The 26,265-nt window shown below is 44.1% G+C and overlaps 1 protein-coding gene across 3 annotated transcripts in view; it reads left to right on the top strand.

The window, feature by feature from the left end:
- Positions 1 to 1,269: 1,269 nt before the first annotated feature.
- VPS35L (VPS35 endosomal protein sorting factor like) overlaps positions 1,270 to 26,265 on the top strand; it is a 122,083-nt gene continuing 97,087 nt past the window's right edge. Inside the window, exons 1-7 of one of the 3 annotated variants that reach the window (XM_059898346.1) lie at positions 1,270 to 1,441; positions 9,513 to 9,612; positions 12,128 to 12,295; positions 14,521 to 14,643; positions 16,978 to 17,002; positions 19,646 to 19,722; positions 23,360 to 23,488. In XM_059898346.1, the coding sequence (XP_059754329.1) occupies positions 1,425 to 1,441; positions 9,513 to 9,612; positions 12,128 to 12,295; positions 14,521 to 14,643; positions 16,978 to 17,002; positions 19,646 to 19,722; positions 23,360 to 23,488 (639 nt within the window). In that variant the 5' untranslated portion in view covers positions 1,270 to 1,424. The remainder of the gene's footprint in view (positions 1,442 to 9,512; positions 9,613 to 12,127; positions 12,296 to 14,520; positions 14,644 to 16,977; positions 17,003 to 19,645; positions 19,723 to 23,359; positions 23,489 to 26,265) is intronic. The other 2 variants (XM_059898345.1, XM_059898343.1) reach the window with 2 other exon arrangements.

A 26,265-nucleotide genomic window follows, 5' to 3' on the forward strand; every position in this document is an offset into this window, starting at 1 on the left:
CCTCCCCCCTTTACCACCCACAACGATCACAGCCCCTTCTGCATCCAGAGACCAGCAGCAGTGCCACCCGGGGACTTGTTAGAAATGCAGAAGCTCTGGCCCTGCCCCAGAGCTGAATCAGAACCTGCCTTTAAGATCCCCGGGTGAGTCTGTGCAATTCAAACGGGAGAAGCCCTGCTTTATGATACACTGCATCGTCTGTGGCCCTGGAAAGAAAAGCTCTGAAAACAGGAAGGTCGCAGAAGTTACAATATGATTTTTTAGCCTGCCAAGTGAGTGATGTACTGCTTCAACTGAGTGCTGACCATTTGCCGGGCATTTGATAATCATCTCCCTTCACCTCAGTCAGAATTATCCTAACTTCACAGCTGAAGAAACTAGGACTCAGCGTGCTAAATAAACTACGTATTCCATTAGAGGGTTACGGTATGTTCTATTGCCTTTTCCTGAGGAGATTTTTGAGAATGTGGTTTTCTGACCTCCTCCTGTCAGAAAAGACACTTTAAAGAAAAAGGGGAAAACCTGAGGATCAGATGCTGTCTTGTGATTAACCAACTGTTAACCAACAGTCACCACCGTCAGATCTCCCCTATTAAACTAGTAGTCAGGTCAAATCCCGGTTGCCGTAATTTCAGAGGTTTGCAGTGAGGAATAAATGAAGAGTGAACGCAAAGTGTTCAGCACAGGGCGTGACACAAGCTTACTATGGCAACCATTTATTAAAATACCCTGTGATTTTTTTTTTTTTTTTTTTAATCAGAGAAAACTAGACTAGAGCACGGAAGTTCTGTAGTGGAAACGGACATCCACCTTCATAGAAACGTACGGCTTCGCCAAGTGGGGTGAAATGCTGACCCCGATTTCTCCAGTTAGTTTAGTTCCAGTCGAAAGCTGTCCCATTCGGATCTAGGGCAGCCCTTAGAGACCCAGGTTGTTAGTCCTGGGAGGTGGGTACGGTAAGTGCCTAAATTCCCCGGTGCACGGAGGTGGGCGCCGTGTCCTGCAGAGGGGGCGTGGCTTACCCAGCCAAACTGCTAATTAGCCGCAAAAGCACGCCTGCGCAGGCTGGACGCTCTTCCCACCCCAGCCGCGGTTAGCGTCTTCTCTCCGCGGGTGTCTGGATTCTTCACCGCCTCCAGAGGGCGCCGGCTGGCCAGGCGGCCACCTGCCACACGCTCCCGGCTCATGTCAGCGCCGCAGCAGCGGCAGCCACGAGGCCTGCGGTGCCCCTTATAATCATGGCGGCCCGAGGGGCAAGGCCCGTGCCTTGCAGGAGGGCGCCCCGCCCCTCACAATCATGGCGGCCCTGGCCTTGCGGGGGGAGGGGCGCCCGCCCCTCACAAACATGGCGGCCTGGCGGGGCGTGGTCTGGAAGGGCGAATTGGGCTGGCGGTCCCAGAACTAGCGGTCATGTGACTGGGAAGATGGCGGTCTTTCCTTGGTAAGGGGGAAGCGGCGGCTGGGCTTAAGGGAGGTGGTGTCCTTGGTTGTCTCTGGGATTCTGTCTCTGTCTCGGTGTGTGTCTCTGCGAGGGAGTGTGTGAACTGCTTTCTGTTGGGTTTGGTGGAGTTTCCCACCCCATCCCCGCGTGGTCTTGACCACAGATTCCCGGCCGCTACCCGGGTTCAGGGGACCTCCCTGAAGCTGGACGGGTGGGATCTTGGTCCTCTCCTCCGCTACCCCTCCCCGCGCCTTCCACGCCCCCCTCTCCATTCATTCCCTAAAAAAAGCTCAAGTTCCCCGGCCTCCGCTTTCCCAGAAGTTGGCGCGGGTTCTGGGGGAGCTGGATGCAGAAAATGGTGGACTCAGCTCTGGTCTGGACGACTCGGAAGACCTGGCTGTTTTCTGAATGACTGGGCTCATCTAGAGGAGACTCGCTTTTCTCATCTGTGAAATGGCTGCCATTCATCCTACTGTGTGCAGGGCCCTGCACTGGGCATTCACGATGCACAACCCTCAGACGTACTCCTTGGCCTCAAGGAGCTGACAGTTTAGTGGAGCAGATACGCTTCTGAATAGGACATCCAGAGAAGGCATTGGGGATTAGGCACACCTGGCGGCTTGGGGAAGGCTTGAGAGAGGAAGAGCCTTAAATTGGGTTTTGGAGGATGAATAGGAGGTCATCAAGAAGAAGCTAATGGCGCGTTCCAAGGCTGATGGGCCTGTCGGGCTCTTGTGGCTGGAGTAGCTAGGAGTGATTGGCGCTTCAGGCTCCAGCTGCTGCTACGAGAGTGTGAAGAACCGGAGCAAGTTGTGATGGTAGTAGTGGAATTATTTGGGCACGTGAGAAAGGGAGGTTATTTTCTGATCTTTCTCTGCAAATGATGTGAAGTGTTTTACATTGAGTGAGTGAGTGAGTGATCAAATGAAAAAATATACAGCTCTGGACCTTAGAAATAATCAGATACATCTGATTTTATGCTTGATAAACAGCGGTCTTTCTCGTGTTCCCTTCACGTGTCTAACTCTTTAAGAGTCTTCCTTCAAAAGTCTTGGTATGCTAAATCAGGATTGGATGCCAGTGAGTTCTTCTATGATCTGCCCTGAATTTTCTTTGACCTAGTCATGCAAAACCCCTTTTAGGGAATCACTAAAGCTTATATGCCAAAACATATAGCTTCAGTGCACTTATCTGGCTGGAATTTTGTAATCAGAAGATCCAGGAAGGATGCTGTTTAATCCCAGTGCATTTTTACCTTTGGTATACTTTACAGAGAGAGGTGCCATAAGCCCTTTAGCATCTAGGGTCTCCACAGTTCCTAGTCTGACTGTGCTCTAAACATTTCTGTCTGTGGTAGCATGTGTTCATCTTTCAGTTTGCCCACTAGACTTGATGCTTCTTAAGTTAAATGGGCTGAGTTTTAACCATCATTGTATCTCCAGAGCCTGGCATGGAGCTTGGCAGATAGTAGGTGCTGAGTAATATTTTTGGAATGAATGAGGAAACTGAGGAGGCCCTCAGAGGAGAAACGTGTTTCTGTCATTAAATTTGACATTTATCGAGCCTTTATCTTGTGCCAGGCACTGTGCTAAGTGCTGAACGTGCAACATCTCATCTCCTAAAAACCCCATTTTTCAGATAAGAAAGTGGAGACAGAAAGATGAAGCAGTTCATTTAGCTTTATAGCCTGCAAGGAGCACTGAGGTTTGGAGCTCAAACCTGTGATCTTTTTTTTTTTTTTGGCTGCGTTGGGTCTTCGTTGCTGCACGCGGGCTTCAGTAGTTGTGGCTCACGGGCTCTAGAGCACAGGCTCAATAGTTATGGCGCACAGGCTTAGTTACTCTGCGGCATATGGGATCTTCCCAGACCAGGGATCGAACCCATGTCCCCTGCATTGGCAAGCGGATTCTTAACCACTGCACCACCAGGGAAGTCCCAAACCTCTGATCTTAATCATTATTGTCATATGGCCCTACGGTCTAGGTCCTGGGCTGAGATTCCTGGGTTGCAGGGTTCCTGAGTCCTGCTGTGTTGTCATGGGTCTCCCCAGCATGCCTCTTCTCACCCGCACTTTTTGTTATTACTGACCTCACCTGTGAGATGTCCAGTGCACCGTGGGTTACATTTCCTGTTCAGTCCTATGGTCATAGCACTGTTAAAAATACCATTCTTTGGGGCTTCCCTGGTGGCGCAGTGGTTAAGAATCCGCCTGCCAATGCAGGGGACACGGGTTCGAGCCCTGGTCCAGGAAGATCCCACATGCCACGGAGCAACTAAGCCCGTGCGCCACAACTACTGAGCCTGTGCTCTAGAGCCTGCGAGCCACAACTACTGAGCCTGTGTGCTGCAACTACTGAAGCCCATACACCTAGAGCCTGTGCTCTGCAACAAGAGAAGCCACTGCAATGGGAAGCCCACGCACTGCAAGGAAGAGTAGCCCCCGCTTGCCGCAACTAGAGAAGGCCGGCGTGCAGCAACGAAGACCCAACACAGCCAAAAATAAAAATAAAATAAAATAAATAAATAAAAAAAAAAAAAACATTCTTTGGAGTCAGAATTTCTACATCATTTTAAGACTTTATTGGGGAGGGGGTGTATATTGTGATTGGGGGATAAAAAACTGTGTGGCCAGATTATGTCATTAGTAATTAAAAAGTCACTTGAGAATTAAAAAGCAGTTAGTGGATTTTGGTGTTTCCAGTATAAGGAGATTAATTTGGTAACTGGTAATAGGATTTCTACACATTCATGTTATCCAATGTAAATAATTTAAAAATAGTCACCTGGGAATTCTGGTGAAATGCAGACCCTGATTCTGTAGGGGTATTTCAGTACTCCCCAGGTGATGCCCTTGTTGGTGATCTGTGACTCACACTTGGAGTAGCCAGAGGCCAGACCAAGCTAGGAGTGGAGGTATGAGATGTTGGCCTTTTTTCTGTGGCAGCTGCCAAGGAGCCAGACCACCCTTTCGCATTGCTGGGAGTTGGGGGTATTTTTACCAGCTTATCAGCTATGTTCGCAGGAAGAAAATTAAGGCTTTTTGAGAAAATGCCCACTAGAGGTCACTGGTAGCCTTACCAAAGACCCAGGCATGGAAGAAAATGCTTTTAACACCTCAACCTGTAGGAAACATTAAGGAACTGAGAGCAAATTTGAGGAAATAATGGAAGAAATGATTGAAAAATCAAAATAGCACCTTGACATGGACTTTCAACAAGGGTAAATGTTTCCTTTCCTTTCTTTTTTTTTTTTTTTTTAAATATTTATTTATTTATTTTTGGCTGTGTTGGGTCTTCGTTTCTGTGCGAGGGCTTTCTCCAGTTGCGGCGAGCGGGGGCCGCTCTTCATCGCGGTGCGCGGCCTCTCTTGTTGTGGAGCACAGGCTCCAGACGCGCAGGCTCAGTAGTTGTGGCTCACAGGCCTAGTTGCTCCGTGGCATGTGGGATCTTCCCAGACCGGGGCTCGAACCCGTGTCCCCTACATTGGCAGGCAGATTCTCAACCACTGCGCCACCAGGGAAGCCCTCTTTCTTTTTTTTAAAAAGGTTTTTCCAGAAGCAGTATTTTTCCCCTAAAGAATTCCCTCCCCTCACACTTAAAAAAAAAAAAATTCATTTCAAAGCTCAGTCCTTAAAAAAAAAAAAAAAGAAAGAGACAATTGCTTTTTCAAATTCTCAAGTTGACCTATAGATGATCTGTGGAACTACTGAATCCTAGAGGCAGGGTGCCTCAGTTTGCATCTGTCTCTATCACTTGCTAACCTCTCACAAGTTAACCAACAGCCTCAGCTTCTCCGTCTGAGAAATGGGCATAATCATAGTACCTACCTCATAGGATTGATTAAATGAGGAAATAGAGGTAAAGGGCTTGTCCTGTATCCTGGTATATAGTGTCTGGGAGAGGAAACTTCCCCTTCTGCTCTCTTGAGTTCTTGTGGCTGGACCAATAATAAAATTGACACAAGGTAAATTAATGGGAGAAAAAGAAACAAATTTTAATTTGTGTGTTCTGGAGGTCTCATAGATACGGGACCTAAGAAGTGGCTGAAACAGGCAGCTTTTATACTTTTTAGACAAAGAAACTATAAATTTGTGGGGAATTGACAGAACAAAGAAAGTTGGGCTTTGGGTGCTTAATTAGTGAAGAATCTAAACAGCAGGATTGTGGTATTAAAGAAATAACAAGGTTCGTTTATATAGGCTTCTTGGCCCTGAGTTCCCCATCTGGCGACAGGGGTGTCCTTCTACCTCCAGATGCAGGTGGGCACCTTTCACAGGGGAGACTTATTTCCTGCCTTCAGGGAGACAGAGAGGAGGGTCAGAGTGTCCCTCTATATCAGCTCTTTCTTAAGTTTCTTAAGCAACTTTAATTCAAGATAATCAATATGCCATATTTTGGGGTGGCCCGCTGTGGGCTCCAACAATAATAAGCACATAATAAATGAGAACTGATATTTGGTTGTTGTGTTATCAAGTCATATTGCTGTTTTGATATTGTACGTTTTTTAGCTGTTGATTTGTTAATAATTATTATAGTGATGAAAAACACATTTGCAGTTGAATTTCAGGTCAGATTACATTTCTACTCATTCTATTAAATTAACTTTTCAAAATTCTATTGATAAAGTTAAGAGTGATCTGAAAGGAGGAAAAGTATAAGTTGATTTTTTAAACTCCATTATGGCTGTTGATGACTAGACTTCCAATTTATTCTTTGGGGTTTTGTTTGTTTTATAAATCAAAGATTGGCTGGTAGCATATTAAAAGGAGTTTGGAAGACTATTTCATAAATGAATTCAACTGAAATATTTTTGGAAGATGAAGACAGTGTATATTCAGTAAATGTAACCCAAAGGGACTAGGCAGTGTATTGTGGTAGGGGTTTTCCTTTAAAAACAAAAAACAAGTAGAGGCTGGTCTATATTGTTAACTAGCTTTTCTCCTTTCCTACACTCAAAGCGAAATTTATTTAGAAAGGGATGGAAGCGAAATTACATGGGATCTCAGTTCTTTTGTACTGTGTTAGGTGTCTGGGTAGGTGGGGCTTATTGAGTAAAGATGATTAATTGCACGGCACAATTAGATTTGGGGTTCATACACATATTAATGAAGTCAAGAAGCTGAGAATGGGGGTGGGAGTGGGGGGGCATGGAAGGGATGAATTCAAGGCATCTGGAGGCCAAGGAAACAAAGGGGCCAGCTTCCGGTGCTCTTTGAAACTGAAAGTTTTCCAGGTTTTTAAGTCTGTTTGCCGTTTGGTCAGCCATTTTGTCTTTAAGTCATTCCTCTCTTCTTGAATTTTACTGTAAGCATTCAAGAGAAGCCAAGCTGCTCCTTCAACACTTTGTTTAGAAATTTCTTCAGCCAAATATCCAAATTTCATGGCTCACAAGTTCTGCCTTCCACAAAACACCAGGACACGGACTAATTCAGCCAAACTCTTCTTTTTTTTAAATAAATTTATTTATTTTATTTATTTATTTTTGGCTGCATTGGGTCTTCATTGCTGTGCCGCGGGCTTTCTCTAGTTGTGGCGAGCGGGGGCTACTCTTTGTTGCAGTGCGCGGGCTTCTCATTGCGGTGGCTTCTCTTGTTGCGGAGCACGGGCTGCAGGCACGCGGGCTTCAGTAGTTGTGGCACGTGGGCTCAGTAGTTGTGGCTCGCGGACTCTAGAGCGCAGGCTCAGTAGTTGTGGCGCACGGGCTTAGTTGCTCCGCGGCATGTGGGATCTTCCCAGACCAGGGCTCGAACCCGTGTCCCCTGCATTGGCAGGCGGATTCTTAACCACTGCGCCACCAAGGAAGCCCCCAGCCAATCTCTCTGCTACTGTATAACAAGGATTGCTTTCCTCCGTTGTCCAAAAGCGTGTTCCTCCTTTCTGTATGAGGCCTCATCAGAATGACCTTTACCTTCTGCGGTTCTACCAACATTCTGTTTACCACCACTTAGGTATTCTCTAAGAAGGTTGAGGCTTTCTCTACAGCTTTCCTCTCTTCTTTCTGAGCCCTCACAATAATCACTGGATAATCAGTCCATTCAGGGTAGTGGCTTTTTCTAGCACATACTTCAGAACTTTTCCAGCCTCTACCCATTATCCAGTTCCAAAGCTGCTTCCATATTTGTTATACTAGCACCCCACTCCGGGTACCAGTTTTCTGTCTGAGTTTGTTTGGGCTGCTGTAACAAAATACCACAGACTGGTTTTCCTTTTTTTTTTTTTTTGGCTGTGCTGTGTGGCATGTGGGATCTTAGCTCCCCAAACAGGGATCGAACCCATGCCCCCTGCATGGGGAGCACAGAGTCTTATCCACTGGACCACCAGGGAAGTCCCCCAGACTGGTTTACTTATAAACAACAAAATTTAATTTCTCACAGTTCTGGAGGCTGCAAGCCCAGGATCATGGCACCAGCATGGTCAGGTGAAGGCACTCTTCCTGGTTCACAGCCAGCACCTTCTCACTGTGTCTTCACATGGTGGAAGGGGCTAGGGAGCTCTCTGGAGCCTCTCTTATAAGGGTACTAATCCCATTCATGAGGGCTGTACCCTCAAGATGTAAGCACCTCTCAAAGGCTCCACCTACTAATACCTTTTGTGGGTTAGGATTTCAACCTGTGAATTTTAGGGAGACACACATTTAGATCATAGCACCTCTCCTGCCTTTTATGCTCTAGTTCTCATGCATTTTAATTCTATATATATTTTAAACACCATAAGAAGTTATTTTTTGTAGTCAATATTTAGTTTTACTTACACCTTTATCTTTTGTATGCTCTTTAGTATATATATAGTATATACGCATATGTACACACATATGCTCATATATATATATATACACATATATATATATGTACATGTTAGCATATATTTTTTGCTTTCAGCTGGGATCATTTTCCTTCTACTTGCAGCATTTAAAAAAAATTTAAGGTGTGGTTCTGCTGCTGCTGCTGTTCTCCTTTTTCTTTGACTGGAAACTTCTTTTGCCCTAATGTTCATAGAGTAGTTTCACTAGGTCTAGAATTCTTGGTTGGCAGTGATTTTCTTACAGTACTTTAAAGGTATCATTCCTTTGTCTTGTGGCTCTCATTTCTGTGCTGAGATAATAATCTTACTGTTGTCCTTTGAAAATAACATATCTTTATTCCTTTTAAGAAAACCTCTCTTTTTAGTTTTTAGCCATTTTCCTATGAAGGCCCTAAGTATGGTTGCTTTTTGTTTTGTTTTTGTACTGGTCTTGCTTGGGGCACAAGCGTTTCTTGAATCTGTGAATCAATGTCTTTCTTTCGTTGGGGAAAATTTTTAGCTATTATCTCTTCAAATACTGCTCTGCCTGTTCCTTCTCTCTTCTTTGGAATTCAAATCGTATGTGCGTGAGACCTTTCTTCATGTCCCTTATGCACTCTTCTGTGCTTTTCATGTTTTTTCCTCTCCGTGCTTCAATGCGGGTGATCCCTCCCCTTTTATGTTCCTTCTCACTAATCCCTTCACTTGTTAAGCCTCCGCAAGACTGATGAAAACTGTCTGCTCTTCATCTACTTGGCTTATTCCTCTTGCTCTTCCACGGCTGAATTGGAGAATACTTTGAGGGGAAACCAGGACCGAATCTCTCACTGCTGTGCCCTGCCTTCTCTTCAGAAGCTCTTCCTTCAAGCCCTGGCTGTCGCCGTAGCCCTGAACCCTAGTTTATCTCTCCAGCCCGCTGTGAGTTTTCCTTAAAGCTTCTTTGGCTGCTCTGCCCCCTAGCAGCTGCCCTCTGCCTGGCTTTAGCCTCTTGTCCCATGCCAAGGATCAAAATGCTCTGTGAGAGACAGCTGGGCAAGAAAGGTGGCTTCCCTTCAGTGAGCTTCCCTTTGTTCTGGCGTCTGTCCTCGCAGGTCTTGTTTGCCTCGGCAGCTCCTTTTACCTTCAAACTGGTTAAAGAGAAATGTTTTTTTTTTAATTTACCACTTCTTATTGGTCTTGGTAAAAATACTGTTCCACTGTAAACTGTCTCATCAATGAGGAAGTCTCAGCAAAAAGTTTTTAGGGTGTATGCATCTCCAACTAATTGGCTTCTGGGTTTTGCTGTTTACCAGGCATTCCAGGAACAGGAACTACAAGGCTGAGTTTGCATCATGCCGGTTGGAGGCTGTACCACTGGAATTTGGGGACTATCACCCACTGAAACCCATAACTGTAAGTTTTGTCAAGGGTCCCTCTGTGACATTCCTATTCCATAAAATTATAGACAGTATTCCTGGGTCGTTCTCATTTTGCCAGTGCCATTGCAGATTTAAATCAACCAGTTTGTTCTCTGCCCCATTTTTTTTTGTGATGTTGGTCTCACCCACCATCATTTTTTTTCCCTTTCTCATATTAGTGAGGTGGTCATGCATATGGGATGCCTTTGTTCCCGATTTGGAGGTGTAAACAAAATACTTCTTAATTTGCCTATTTGAAATATTAAGGTCACTCTAATTACTAATATAGGGTGCTGTCCTGAATAGCAGCTTAGTCTATCTGTGAGTTTATTTAAAAAACAAAACAAAAGGCAAGCAAGAGTCATAGATTGTCTCATCTGAGTTAGCACTTTTTTATTAACAAGTAATAGAAGCTATGTGGTTGTCACCATGGGTGGGATGAGGTTGACAGATGCCGGTGGACACTCAGGCAGGACGTTTCTGAATGGCAGAGAATCTGTGAACACACAGAGGTGATTACATAAAGCAGGAGGTCACAAGACTAAGCTTCAGCCTCCCAGGGCCCCTCAAATCCCCACGGGCTCGAGTGGCTGCGGCTGACCCGCCAGTGAGTTGGTTCCAATCTCAGGAACTCAAACCCAACAGCAGGGAGAGTGTCTCCTGTGCATTTTCTGTCTGCCCAGTTGGGTTACGTGTCCTTCCCTGAATCAACCCTGGTGACTGGGGTGTAGAATATGCGGATTGGTTGGGTTGGGGCTCCTGCCCACCCTGGGAACCAGGAGCAGAGTGCACCCCACCAGGCCTTTAAGAGCTGAGAGTCAGGCAAGGCTGCCTTCCCAAAGAAAATTTGGACTGTTGAGCCTGGGAGATGGAGGAATAGATGCCAGGCAGACAAGAACAACAAACATGCGCCAGTGGGAGGCCCTTCACCAAGTTACCTAGGGTTAGTGTCAGACCCCACAGGTTTAGGGCATGGGCTTCAATAAAACTGCCCTAGCTTCAGACTCCAGCTGTAAATTTGGGGGTCCCCAGGCCACCTGCACTTCTGACCAATCGGCTACAAATCCAAGGGTTTCCGGAGACCTCCCTCAGGTTTGATAATTTACTAGAACAACTCACAGAACTCAGAAAAGTGTAGTATTTATGCTTATATTTTTATTATAAAGGATGCACGTGAGGACCAGCCAAATTAAGAGACATACAGGGCAAGGAGGAGGGTCCCAAATGCAGAGCTCCCTTGCCCTCTGCCTGTGGAATCCGGGTGAGCATTACCTCCAGTGCATCATGTGTTCAACTGGGAAGCTCCACTGAGCTTTGGTGTCCAAACTTTTTATTGGGGTTTTATTACACAGACATGATTGATTGATTCCTTGGCCACATGATTGAACTTGATCTCCGGCTTCCCTCCCCTCTGCTGAAGTGAGATCTTTTTCATCTTTTGATAGGTTTGTTGTCCATCTGTGGTGAACTGGCCTGAAAATTTTTTATCATAGTAAACCTTTAGGCAGATCTGTTATATTCTACAGTGAGGGTTATCACCTGGCTGAAAGTCTGAACCCTCTAATCACATGTTTGGTCTTTCAGCATCCTCTCATTAGCATAAACTCAGGTGTGATTGAGGGGCTCATGAATGACTGATGCTCCAAGGACTTGGAGTCTCCTTTCCAGGAACCGGGGACAGAGGCCAAATTCTCTTTCATCCAACACCCTCTCTCCTTCATTCTGTTACATCCTCTCTCTCTCTCTCTCTCTCTCAAGAATTGTTCTGGGTTTTTATAGCTTCCTCATTTAAAAAGGAGTGGAGCCTAACTAGCCCTTCTGGACGTTGATCCTAAACTTTCAGCAGACAGACTCTGGCTCTGGTTGGATCCTCTTGGCTCCGGGGTTCACCACGGTCTGGTCATCTGAAGTTGGGGAGGGTTGGGGGCAGTGGAACAAGAACATGGCTTCACACCCCAACACCCCCGCTTGCTCCTTAACACACACACGCTTCTCCTGAAAGGGAGGAGTCGGGCACTCACTGCTTTGTGATGATGAGATGGCCACGCAGAGCCACTGAGACCGTCTTCGAGTATGACGACTCTGGGATCTTTCGTATGCTGGTTCGTTACCCTACCTAGACCATTGCCGCACGATGCAAATTCTGACGCAGTGGGTCCGGGGTGGGGCTTGGGAGTCTACAGCTTTGTGAGCTGGCAGGTGATATGGTTGCTGCTTGTCCAGAGACCACGCTTTGAGTAAGAAGGATTTCAGTTACAGCATCAAGATTTCAGTTACAGCATCACCTTCTAAATCACAAAGACCCTGTCTCTCCCTTCCTGACCCCAATTTCTCACCTTCCCTTCCTCGACAGCTGGGATTCCGAGTCATGTCAATTTGTCACAAAAATAAGTGTCCCTGCTGCAAAGGAATGGTCAGTTCATAACGGAACAAGGGAGAACCCATTTGAGTGTTTCATTGGGAAAAGTCATAGGAGACTACCATTTTACCTCCACAAATTTTCCCCACAGGTCACAGAGTCAAAGACAAAGAAAGTGAGCCGGAAAGGAAGCACTTCTTCCACGTCCTCTTCATCCTCCAGCTCCATGGTGGACCCACTGAGCAGCGTCCTGGATGGGACCGACCCCCTCTCCATGTTTGCGGCCTCTGCTGACCCTGCAGCCCTGGCGGCGACCACGGTAATCCTCCTAGCTATAGTCAGTCCTGTGGGTGCAGGGTTGGGGATTTTCACTGAACAAGTAATACGCAGTGCACTCTGGCTGTAACAATTCAAATAATCCAGACTCAATGACACTGCTGGTGAGAGGCTGGTGTAGACCCTGGAAACTGCTGCTGCTTTTTTTTTTTTAAAGCATTTTAAAATTCTTTATTTTCATTTCACTCTTTTCATACCCTTTATTTTGGATTTATTTTTATGTAATTACATAACTAATTTACTAATTTTTCGTGTAAAAAATCAAACATTACAGATGAAGTCCAGTTGACCAGTTCGCATTCTATTCTCCACTCTGGAGGTCATCAGTGTTATCAGTGTAATGTATATTCTTCAACTTTTTCTTTGTATTTTCATAGATATTTATGACAACAATTTCTGAACATTTACATACATACTCATATATAAGTAATAACAACAGCAATAATAAGAGTATCAGCTAACTGGGTAGCAGGTATTTTCCAAGTGCATTCCAAGTGTAGTTCTCATACTGCCTAAGCTTCATTTAAAGAGGTCCACACAGAGGAACAGAGATGTTAAGTGACATGCAAGCTGGAATTCAAGCCTGGCCAGTCTGACTTCAGAATCCACCATCATTCTTTGCTGGCATTGCACACAGCTATTTACTTTTTTTTTTTTTTTAACGTATATACTTTTTTTTTTTTTAAACTTGACAATATGTCTTGGAGAACTTTCTATATTAGTACTTACAGAACAACCTTCTTATTTTGAACAGCTGCATTGTATTGTAAGGAACAGGACATGATTTTTTTTTTTTTTTTTTGGCTGCACTGCTCGGCTTGTGGGATCTTAGTTCCCCGGCCAGGGATTGAACTCGGGCCCTCGGCTTTGAAAGCCCAGAGTCCTAACCACTGGACCGCCAGGGAATTCCCGGGGACATGCTTTAAATTGCCATGATGGACACATAGACCGTGTGTGGTGTTTGTTGGTATAGGCAGTGGCGCGTTTGTCCTTGAACATGCATAGATCTTGGTGCCTACGTGCAAGGATTTCTGCAGGGTAACTCCCTAGGAGTTCATTACTGGCTTAAGGTAACATATACATAAGGTTTTTTTTTTTTTTATGTGGGCCATTTTCAAAGTCTTTATTGAATTGGTTACAATATTGCTTCTGTTTTATGCTTTGGTGTTTTGGCCCTGAGGCGTGGGATCCTAGCTCCCCGGCCAGGGATCAAACCCGCACCCCCTGCATTGGAAGGCGAAGTCTCAACCACTGGACCGCCAGGGAAGTCCCCATATACATAAGGTTTTGATGGCTACTGCCAGATTGTTCTCCAGAAAGGGTTCACCAACTTACACTCCCATCAACAGAGCAGTGTTTTGGAGTGCCTGTCCCCTGCGTCCTTGCCACCCTGGCTACTGTCAGTCATTTTAAAGTAAATCATTTTTTTTTTAAAATTTATTTTGGCTGTGCTGGGTCTTCGTTTCTGTGCGAGGGCTTTCTCTAGTTGCGGCAAGCGGGGGCCACTCTTCATCGCGGTGCGCGGGCCTCTCACTATCGTGGCCTCTCTTGTTGCGGAGCACAGGCTCCAGACGCGCAGGCTCAATAATTGTGGCTCACGGGCCTAGTTGCTCCGCGGCATGTGGGATCTTCCCAGACCAGGGCTCGAACCCGTGTCCCCTGCATTGGCAGGCGGATTCTCAACCACTGCGCCACCAGGGAAGCCCCTGTCGGTCATTTTAAATCTTGCCATTCTGATTGTTGAAAAATGATCTCTTGCAGTTTGCCTTTCCTTGATTCTTAATGAGTTTGAGCGTCTTTGGATAGGTTTATTGTCTGTCTGTGGTGAATTGGCCTGGAATTTTTTTATCATAGTGAACCTTTAGGCAGATGCGTTACATTCTACAGTGAGGGATCGGCTGCCTTCTGCTCATACTTTTTTTTTAAGCTTTACTGAGGTACAATTGACAAATAAAATTGTAAGATATTTAAAGTGTGCAACGTGATGCTTTGATACACATAGACATTGTGAAAGGATTCCCTCCATTGAGTTAACTCATATGTTACTTTACATACTTACCCTTTTTTTGGTGAGAACATTTAAGTTCTACTGTCTTAGCAATTTCACTTATACAACGCTGTGTTATCATCTGTCATCACCATGGTTGCTTATACTTTTTTAAAAGATTCAAAAATTGCTGCTGAAGAGATTGTCTTGCCTTTTCTTAGGACAACTCCAGAAAGAAACGTGACAGAGATGATAACTCCATTGTAGGATCAGATTTTGAGCCTTGGGCCAGCAAACGAGGAGAAATCCTTGCCCGGTACACTACCACGGAAAAGCTCTCTATTGTGAGTACCAGTATACTTTTCTCCCAGTGTCTACTTCAGATTTAGTAGTTCTTTTTGCTATTACGATTCTGCACCCGGTTCCAGTGTGTAGGTTCCCCCCCACACACCAAGCAGTTCTTCGACACCAGTGGGGTGTCCTATAAATCAACTCAATTCTGACATTGTCTTCCTGCAGAGAGCACCAGATCCCACAGCTTAAGGGCTCAGTCCCCACATCAGATGCTAATCAAAAGTCCAGGTTGTTACCTGCCTTCTGACCAACTAGCTATAAATCAGAGTTTCCCATGACCACCTCTTTGGGTTCAATTAATTTGCTAGAGTGGCTCACAGAACTGACTAGACTACTGGTTTATTACAAAGGATATTAAAGGATATGAACCAGTAACTAGATGAAGAGATACCTAGGGTGAGGTCCTGAACAAAGGACTGTCTGTTTCCATGGAGTTTGGGGTCCAGCACGGCAGCATGTGGATGTGCTCTGATTCACCAACCCGGAAGGTCCCTGAACCCCGTCCTTTTGGGTTTTTATGGAGGCTTCCTTACATAGATATGATTGATTAAATCATTGGCCACTGGTGCTTGATTCAACCTCCAGCCCCTCTCCCCTCCCCAGAAATCAGGGAGGTGGGACTGAAAGTGTCCACCCTCTAATCATGTGGTTGGTTCCCCTGACAGCCAGCCTCCATCCTTAGGTACTTCCAAAAAATCACAGGAGAGTGCTTCCTAAAAAGAACAGAAGACTCCTGGATTGTTCTCTCACCTAGGAAATTCCAAGGGTTAGGAGCTTTGTGCCAGGAATTGGGACAAAGACTAAACATATATTTCTTATTATAAATCACAGTATCACAGTTATGTTGCCCCAACGCTGAGGTTCTGTAAGTTTCAGTTATTATGTCAATGTTAGTTGGGAGAAAACGTGCTAATCGGTTTCTCAAAAAATGTGTTAAGAATCGGGGATCAGGCACAGTTCAGAGAAAGAACTGGAGCCGCAGAGTCCTGTCTCTGGGGGAGGTGAGAGTTACGAGGGGAGGAGAATGCCATCCTGAAGAAGGTTAACTTCTTACTGTTGCTCAGGGAGTCGCATTGGTGGGTTTTCTGCCAGGGCTGGAAGTTCACTGTTTCTTTGGGTGGCGCTCACTAGGTCAAGTTGTTGGCTAGTGCCCGAGGCTTACCTTGTACTCTGCAAGTCGCTCAACCGGGGAAAGCAGGTTAATGCTTATGTCATCAAGGACTAGCTTGTAACTGAAGCCCTCCCTAAAGAAGAGAGATGTTCGTCTGTCTTCATACCGGAAAGAAGTCTAGAGGCAGATAGTCCAGGACTCTGTGGAGCTCCAAAGTCATCAGGGACCCAGCTCTTTCTGTCTTGCTGCTCTGTCATGTTCGGTGTTACCTCATGTCCAAGTTGTTAGAAGGCGGAAAGGGGAAAGTGGGATGCATCCTCTCTCATTCAAGAACACTTCCTTGGGACTTCCCTGGTGGTCCAGTGGTTAAGATTCCACGCTTCCACTGCAGGGGGGGCTCGGGTTTGATCCCTGGTCGGGAAACTAAGATCCCACATGCCGAGTGGTACGACCAAAAAAAAGAACACTTCCTGGAGTCCCCTCAACATGTCCAGTTACATTTGTCTTGGAGGTAGTCATGGGCTATACACAGTGCACCCATCAAAAATCGGGGCTGTGAGCAGGGAGGAAGGGGTGAACTCAGTAGCGACTAGGAAGGTTCTGCTCCCTTCTCCCAGAGTCTATACTTGTTAAGCAGAATGGTGGAAGAATTGCTGGACTATTTAATTCTTTTTCTTACTGTTTTCTGATTGCACTGATTTAATGTAAAGCCGTGATTCTCAACCAGGAGTAGTTTTACTCCCCAGGGGACATGTGGCCATGTCTGAAGACGTTTTTGGTTGTCACAACTGTGGGAGTGCTGCTGGCATCTAGTGGGTAGAGGCCAGGGGTGCTGCTAAACATCCTGCAGTGCACAGGACAGCCTCCCACAACAGAATTTTCCAGCCCATAACGTCAGTATTGCCGAGGTTGTGAAACCCTGACTTAGAGTAAGCTAAATGCTTTCACATTGCCACCATTGTCTCAAAATTTTGCTTTCTGTTGGCTCATTTTGAGAGTCCTGAAATGAGTAGAAATTTGAATCTCTAGTAGTTTCTAGTGAGCTGTATTTTCTTCCTTTGAATAAATAGTTCTGTTTTTCATTTAGATAAATAAGTGGCTTTGTTGGAAAACAATGGATCATGTTGTCTTAGTGCTGCTTGAACAATAAAGTTTTTGTCACAGGATCCAGTAAGTTTTAAAAAATATTAACATATATTTTTTGCCTCTGCAGAATCTTTTTATGGGATCTGAAAAAGGTGAGTTTTTGCTGTTGTTACTGTTTTGATGGGGAATTCTCCCATTACTTTTAATATAATTTTCCAAAGGAAAAAAACATCCAATCCTGATGTTTAATTCAATTGAAGCTATTATTTCCTAGATTATGTATAGACTTAGTAGAATCAAAATACATATTTAGATGACGAATGAAAAAGAAAAGACCAAAGAGTTGACTAGGAGGAAAACAGAAACTCAGTGCTTGATTTTGGGATTACAGAGCAGTAGTCTCCCATCTGTGTGCCTCCTCATTGGCTGGGAAATGGTTGAAATTCTCCCTTCTACAGATCCTTTCCTTTGCCTTAAGTCTTTATCACTTGTGAAAACACAGATGCACCGGTGAGGGGAGTCACACATTCAGTCTTATCAGCCACTGGTCCCTGAATACGGCAGTTCTCAATTTCTTGTGCCAAGACACAGTCTGGACCAGGGTGTCTCAAACTAGCTGTTCAGCAGAGTCACCTGAGGGATATATATATATATGTGTGTGTGTATATATATATATATATATATATATATATATATATATTTCATAAAAATATAGACCACTGGGCCCCACTCCACTTATTGAATTAATCTTGAGGAAGGGGACCCAGGAAGTCCGCTTTTGAAGCTCCTGGGTGATTCTGAAGCCACTGTCTTAGATCCTATATCATTGGGGTGCAGAGGAGCACAGCCGTGGTTTATGTGCAAATCGCTGGTATGGCAGCTGCAACTCTCCTCGTTCTCTGCAGGTTGAGACAGCACATTAGAAATCAAGAGAGTCGGAGCACCTTTGTTATGGGTATAACTTTGACCCCAAACCATAAAAAAGTAAATCATAGCATTGCATATCTACCAGTTTGGAGAGATCAGAAAGTGACGATATCATTTGCTGGTGAGAGTGTAGAGCAACAGGAATGCTCATGTGCTGCTGGTGGGAGTGTAAAATGACACAACCACTGTGTAAAGCACTTTTGCATTATCTGTTAAAATTGAAGATGGGACAACCCTTTGACCTAGCAGTTCCACTATTAGGATATACCCTAGGTCAGAAATTGGCACACTATATCCTGGAGGCCAAATCTGGCCCACTGTTTGATTTTGTAAATAGTCTTATTGGAACACAGCCATGCGGGTTTGTTTACATATTGTCTATGGCTGCTTTTGTGCTATAATGGCAGAGTTGAGTAGTTGTGACAGAGACTGTATGACTCACAAAACCTAAAATACTTATATATGGCCTTTTATAGAATGCATTTTTTCAGCTCTGCCCAAATCCATGTTTCTTAAAGTGTGGTCCAAGGACCAGCAGCACTGACGTCACCAGGGGCTCATTAGAAATGCAGAGTCTCAGGCCCTGCCAGACCTAGTAAAAATCAGAATCTGCATGTTAACACATCCTTAAGTGATTCCTGTGAAAGTTTGAGAAACTACCCTGAAGAAATGCATGCATATATGAACCAGGAGACATGCACAGAAATGTTTATAGCATGTTGTTCATAGTAGCCCCAAGCAGGATACAACCCAAACATCCACTGACGGTAGAATAAGAAATAAACTGTGATGTAGTCACACAATGGAAAATACTAAACAGTGGTGAAAATGTGTGAGCTACAGCTTTATGCAATGATAGGGGTAAACTTCATGAACTAAAGTCAGTGGTGAATGAAAGAAGCAAGACAGTGTACAATCTGGGTGGTGGCTATAAAGGTTTTATAATTATCTGTTAAAATGTACATATATGCATGTTCTGTACTATATTTCACAATGAAGGGAAAAGTAGAAGTAAGGTAAAAAAATATCAAATTATTTGGAAACTTCTTAATTTTAGTAGTTGTTAGTAATTAAATAATTGTACCATGCTCTCAGCTGATCCCAGACAAATCTGTGAGTTAACACCAGAGCTAAGAAACCAGTGCCTTAAAAGAGTAAACTTTAGTTTCTGAGGGTGAGTTCAGTAGGCAGGAGCAAGGAGACCTCTGGTCTAGAACAGAAACACCCTTAAGATGGAGAAAGGGTTCTGAAACAGGAGGCTCTGGAGGGCAGCAGCCAGCTGGCCAGAGAGCCCTGTCCTGTGACTGGCCCGTGGCCTGGAGTCCTTTCCTTCTCTCCCCGCCACTCCCTGCTGATGGGAAGAGTTGTGCTACGGATGATGGAAGGAGGCTCACTAGTCCTGTTTGCTTGAAGAGACGGCTTTGAAGCCCTAGTGTTTCCACCTGTGGACAGTGGGCTTGTTGTTTTGTTAGTTGTCAGTACCACACTTCTGCACTGTGAATATGAGCCTGAGAGGGCCTTTTGTTTGCGGAAAACAATTAAATGACGGATTTTTGGCATCCTTATCTGGACCGCCTTTCTTTAGGAATAAACAAATGATTCAGTGAAAAGTTTGTAAATATCAAGTGTAGCAGAACCTTTCTGAGGCTGGCCCACTGCACTCCCCTGGGCAGCTCCTAAGCAGAAATGTTTCTGATGAAACTTTGGTTACGTAAGGAAGTTGCTTTCAAAATCTCAGGGAGTTTTCTGTAATGAAGTTGTTCCCCAGCCTCTTATTCATGATGAAGTGTAGAGTGAAAGATGCCTTCCTTTGGGGGTATTGGTGACAGAGGAAAGCCACCTGTGTGACATGAATCCATTCTGTTTAGGCAAAGCTGGGACTGCCGTATCCGCAATGTCGGAGAAGGTTCGGACCAGGCTGGAGGAGCTGGATGATTTTGAGGAGGTGAGCAAGTCAGTTGTTGAATCCAGGAAGGGGCGGGGTTTCCCGTGCTTCTGCCAGGTGAGGTCAGCCTCGGTGGCTGCTCTCTGATTAATTCTCGAGCTGCGCATTGTGTTCAGTCCTCCTGAGGCACCAACTGATCCAGGGAAAGATGCCAGTGGCGCGGCTGGTCAAGCTCACGGGAGCCTTCCTTGGGCTGGTTTTCTGAAGGCTTTTTTCTCACTGTGATGCTTGAGCAAACCCCGGGTGTCTGGGGACAGGGTCTAACCGTGAAAGCCAATGGTAGCCATCTCCCAGGAAGCCGCCTCGTATAGTGTAAAACGGTCATGCCTGCTGCAGAGGCTGCGCATGGTCGCTCAGCTGCTGAACTCTTTCAATTAGCCTGCACGTGCTTTTAAAGAACATGACTCTTGCCAACTCATAAAAATTAGTAAATTTAACCTAAAAATCCAGATTTCTGACTTCTCTTAAATTCCACCTAACTGTGGGCTCACATTCTTGCATTTAACCTGGGTGTGTACTGTCCAGGTTGCATGGTCCTCCCTGGCCCAGTTCACTCATAAACATTACTAGCCTGGCCCCTGGAGACGGTGAGTTTGCATCCTCTGGAGTATCATTTAGAGAGGCAGCATAACATGGGGGATAAGAGGGCAAACTCAGGAGCCAGACTGCCTGGGTTTGAATCCTGGCTCTACTGTTTGGTAATTCTGTAATTTGGGACAAGGTGCTTAAGAGCTTGAGCTCTGTGCCTCAGTTTACTCATCTGTGAAATGGGGGTGCTACCTAGTACCTGCCTCTTAGGGTGATTACAGGGGATTACCTGAGTTAATGTATGTGAAGTGCTTAGACCAGCACCCAGCACATGGTACATGCTTTGCAAGTGTTAGCTGCTGTCACCGTCACCATTCTGAGTCTAGAGGCCTTAGCTTGACTGCTTATTAACAGGGTGCCCTTGGGCATTCATCTTCCTATACCCATTTCCTCATCTGTAAAATGGGGATAAAAAATATTGTTGTGTAGGCTGAATGGGAATGCTTTGAAATCCACAGAGGTCCATATAATGGCAGTTGCCATTGCTCTGTCCTGCATCTTGCCCCAGTTTCAGGGTCCTTCCAGCTCTAAGACCAGAGTTGTTAGGTGCTCAGCAGAGCCTAATAGTCCAATATTTTATTTTCCAATTCAGAAATGACATATTCTGAATTAGGGCGCCCGAGAGCCTCAGTCTGCGTGTCGTCAGTCAACCTTGGCTGGTAGGAAGGGAATTGCTAAGGGTTTTATCAAAGCTCTTTTGTCTGTTAAGTATCTGAAAGTCACTTGAGCTGGCTTACACGGAAAATAAGGACTGTATTGAAGGATACTGGGGCACTACCCTGAACCCAAGGGCACAGTGGCCTGGAACCAGGAACTGAAAAACCACCCAGAACCCCAGCAGCTGTCCTCTGTGTCTCTTGCTTCCGTGTAGCCTCCAGACTCTTTCTAGTTCTCCTTTTTTTTTTTTTTCCTGCAGACTGGTTTCCTTGCTTCTCCCTGCTCACAGGAGCACATGGCTGCCCCATGGCTTCCAGGTTAACATAGCATATTGGTCAGGATAAGACTAGGTTGTGCTGTGGTAACAAATGAACCCCCATATCTCAGTGGCTTAATATAACAAAGGTTTATTTCTTCCTCACATTACTCGTCCAGTGTAGGTGACAGACATACCACCATCTCATGGTGCTGCCATCTCAACATATGGCTCCAGGGTTGTCACAGCAGAGCTGAAGAAAGGGTCACTTTTCACTGCCTCAGCCCAGAGGGGACACATGCCACTCTATTCACCACGCATTTGCCCAAACTAGTCACGTGGCTCCTCCTACAGCAGAGGGGCAGGGAGGATCCTATCTCACAGTTCAAGTGACCAGTTGGGATCAGTTCAGATTTCCTGAACCTCCTACTTGTATTCCTTTAATAAAGAGTTCTTCCAGCAATCCCACTCCTGGGCATATATCCAGAGAAAACTCTAGTTCTAAAAGATACATACACCCCAGTGTTCATAGCAGCACTATTTACAAAAGCCAAGGCATGGAAGCAACTTAAATGTCCAACAGATGAATGGATAATGACAATGTGGTGTATTTATACTATGGCATATTACTCAGCCATAAAAAAGAATGAAATAATGCCATTTGCAGCAACATGGATGGACCTAGAGATTATCATACTAAGTGAAGTAAGTCAGACAGAGAAAGACAAATTTCATATGATATCACTTATGTGTGGAATCTAAAATATGATACAAATGAACTTATTTACAAAATAGAAACAGGCTCCAGACATAGAAAACAAACTTATGGTTACAAAAGGGGAAAGGGCAGGAGGATAAATTAGGAGTTTGGGGTTAACATATACACACTGCTATATATAAAATAGAAAAACAGCAAGGACCTACCGTATAGCACAGGAAACTATACTCAATATCTTGTAATAAACTGTAATGGAAAAGAATATGAAAAAGAGTATCTATATGTATAACTGAATTACTTTGTTATACATCGGAAACTAACACAACATTGTAAATTAACTATACTTCAATTAAAAAAAAAAAAAAGGAGTTCTTTACTTTGGATTCCAGGCAACATTCATATAAAAAAGATTCGGTTCCTGGTCTCCTCATGTGGGTTAGCATGACCCTCACTCCTGTGAGCTGTGCAGTCAGCATCTTAGCAGTAGGCAAGGATTAGTGAGCATGTACTGTGTGCCGGGTGGTGCCAGGTCTTTACATATGTTACAATATTTCATCCATGTGATGACCTTGCCCTCTTCTGCCATGGGTTTTTGCTGGGTCTGCTCTCTGTCCTGAATGCTCTCTCCCTGGTCTAGTTAACAACCCTCCATTGCCTAGTTAACACCTGTACACCACTGAGAGTTTGTCTCAAGCATCACTTCCTCCAGGAAACCATTCTTGACCACCATTCTAGAGTCCATTTCTGAGATGAGCCTTTCCCCCAACATTTGAATATCCCTGAAATTGGACTGTGTCTCTCAATTGGCGCATGTCCATGATCGGCAGTTTTTCTTCCTTAGTGGTACATAAAACAGTTGTGCTTCTTAAAACGGGCACCTCAGATTCAGAGAACTATGATATGTGTCTTTGTAGAATTGTTTCCCCGAGCATTTGTCTCAGTTTGTATTAACGTCCATCTTGTCCTCTGTACCTTAAACTCCATTAATGCTGAAACAATGTCTTTTTGCTCACCTTTGTATCTGGGGCATCTGGTATACCATACTTGCCTGGCACACAATAACCCCCAATAACTATTTGTTGAATAAGGTAAGTCCTGTCATCACTGTTCACAGAAGAGACTCAGGGAGGAAAGCAGCTCACCTAGAATCATACGGTTAGAATGTGGCTCAGCTGGGAATGGGCTCAGGTCTGAGTTGTGTTCAAGGCCAGTTTTTCAGTCACTACCCTCTAGCCGTCTTTGCAGAAAACTCAAAGAACCTCTTTGATTACAAGACAGAACTATCAATCCTGGTCAGGATATGAGGACAACTTAGAGACCAAAACTCAGCTAATACTCAGTATTGTTCATGGGGGCGAGGGGGGAGTCCAACAGTGTTTTTTCTTCTGTGCCTGTATCTTTCTACTTTCTGCCCACAGGGATCCCAAAAGGAGCTGTTGAATTTGACTCAACAGGATTATGTGAACCGCATAGAGGAGCTCAACCAGTCACTGAAGGACGCCTGGGCCTCGGACCAGAAAGTGAAGGCTCTAAAAATAGTCATCCAGGTCAGGTCGAGTGATTTTTTTTTTCCCCAGAATTTCCTTTGTAAAATTCCTTTGTGGATAATTAAGGTTTTCAGAGGCCTGCCTTCAGGGTCTTACCCTAATTTTTTCATCTGTTCTATTTTCACGTACTTCCTGTGAAAGGCCATAATTATGAATCAGTGTTTTTATGAGATGGCTAATCCCAGGGCCACCATGTGCAGCTGCATAGGTTGTGCACTGTACAATTCCAGGAAATTCACCCTAGATTACAGAATTACTGATGTCCCCCCTGGGTTGTGCAGTTCATTGGCCTTGTTACATCCCCTGCCACATTTATGATTTGTGTAGACTAAAGATTGATCAACTGTCTTTTGGGTTTCCTTGACCAGATTTTCTTTGTATCTTTGGAACTAATGGTTGTGTGTCCCTGATATATGCATTTTGGGGTCATGTTCTGCATAATGATGTGACAAAGAAAATGTATATACAGTGTTAAGAGAGGTATGTTTGTTGAATCATCTTTGTTGATGAATTTGTTAATCCATGACAACTCTTGGATCACAAGAGCAAGTTCCAGAGGGAAAACAGCTTATTCTGTTTCTTGACTCTTAAGATCATCCTGTCTTGGCAAAACATGCTCAGAAGTACACTGTAAAAGGAATAATGTATGCATTATGCTTTTCAGAGCAGAGTTAATAGAGAATTTCTGAACAGCCATTTTAGTTCAGAAGGAGAAGATTTCATTCTTGTTTATTGTCATGGGAATGTGACATTTGTTTTCTTACTCTGGGAGTCTTTACACTGGGTACTTGAAGTCTTTTAAGATGACACTTTGTATGGCAGGTGCTATTTTTTTGGTGTTCATGACAGAGGCAAACCCAAGCCCTTTTCCCTTCCATCACTGTTGTTAGTTGACAAAGCAAATACTCTGAAGAAGGGTTCTCTCATCCTGCAGGCATGTGATGGAGGCTGCTTGCTGAGTGGCTCAAGTGAGAGAATATCTAAACTAACAAGAGCTTCTTCAAAATATTTTTGTTGGCAACATCTCTCCATAGAGTATTGTGGTATAGAACTGTGACTTCGAAGAGTTTTACATCTGGAGGAGATTTGATTCATGTCTTCCGAAAGAAAATAATCATGAAACTGTTTAATTAACTCTACATCTAGCTAATCGTAACTATTTGACTTTCAATGCTTTAAAGACTGCCTTCTTTATCCCAAAAAGCTAGTCAAGGTACAGAATATGGAGAAATGAGCAGTTTCCCTTATTTCTTCTGCAGTAAGGTTTTACTTTGTTTGTTTTTTCAGCTTTATTGAGGATATTTTACATATCCTAAAATCCACCATTGTAAATGTACAATTCAGTGATGTTTTTGGTAAGTTTATAGAGTTGCCCAGCGATTACACAATCCAGTTTTAGAACATTTTCATAGCCACTGCCCCCCCGCCCCACCCCCTGCCCAAATTTCCTCAAGCCTGTTAGCACTCAAACCCTGCTGCCACTTTCAGCCTCAGAAAAACCACCGATCTGCTTTCTGACTCTATGAATTTGCCTTTCCTGGATGTTTCATGTACATGGGGTCACTCATTATGTAATCTTTTGCATCTGGCTTCTTTCACTTACCATGTTTTTGAGGTTCATCCATGTTGTGATATCAGTACTCTGTACCTTTTTTTCTGCTGAATAGTATACCACTGCATGCATAACCACATTTTACTTATCCATTAACAAGTTGATAGACATTTAAGTTGTTTCCACTCTAGCCATTATGAATAATGCCGCTGTTCACAATTGCATACAAGTCTTTGTGTGGACGTATATTTTCATTTTTCTTGGATAGATTCCTAGAAGTGGAATTGCTAAGTCATATGGTAAGTTTATGTTTAACTTTTTGAGAAACGGCCAAATTGCTTTCCAAAATGGCTGCACCATTTGCATTCTCACCAGCAGTGTATGAGGGTTCCAGTTCCTCTATAACTTTTCCATCACTCGTTTCGTTATTGTCCGTCTTTTTGATTATAGCCATCTGAGTGGGTGTGAAGTGGTATCTCATTGTGGTTTTAATTTGCATATCCCTACTGACTAATGATGTTGAGCATCTTTTCATATGTTTATTGGCCATTTTTATATCTTCTTTAGTGAACTGTCTATTCAAGACTTGCCCATTTAAAAAATCAGGTTGTTTGTCTTCTTGTTGAGTTGTAATAATTCTTTATCCTTGATATGAGTTCTTTATCAAATATGTGATCTACTTGTATTTTCTCCTAGTCTATGGCTTGTCTTTTCATTTTCATAATGGTATCTTTTGAAGTGTAGGAGTTTTTAATTTTAATGAAGTCCAGTTTATCAGTTTTCTCCTTTTTGGCTCATGCTTTTGGAGTTGTATCTAGGAATTCTTTTCATAACCCAGGGTTGTGAGAATTTCTTCCTGTGTTTTATTCTAGAAGCTTTATAGTTTTAGCTCTTACATCTAGGTTATATGGTCCATTTTGAATTATTTTTTTGTATGTATGGTGTGTCTAAGTTTATTTTTTCCATATGGATATCCAGTTGTCTCAGCAGCATTTGCTGGAAAGACTTATCTTGGCACCTTTGTCAAAAGTCAATTGGCCATAAAAGTAAGGGTTTATTTCTGAACTCTCAATTCTATTCCATATATCTATAGGTATGTCCTTATGCCAGTACCACACTTGATTACTATAGCTTTATGGTAAGTTTTGAAACGAGGTAGTATAAGTCTTTTAACTTTGTTCTTCTTTTTCAGAATTGTTTTGGCTCTTCTGGGTCCTTTGCATTT

The sequence above is a fragment of the Balaenoptera ricei genome, chromosome 15, assembly GCF_028023285.1.
Source record: "Balaenoptera ricei isolate mBalRic1 chromosome 15, mBalRic1.hap2, whole genome shotgun sequence".
Lineage (NCBI taxonomy): Eukaryota > Metazoa > Chordata > Mammalia > Artiodactyla > Balaenopteridae > Balaenoptera > Balaenoptera ricei.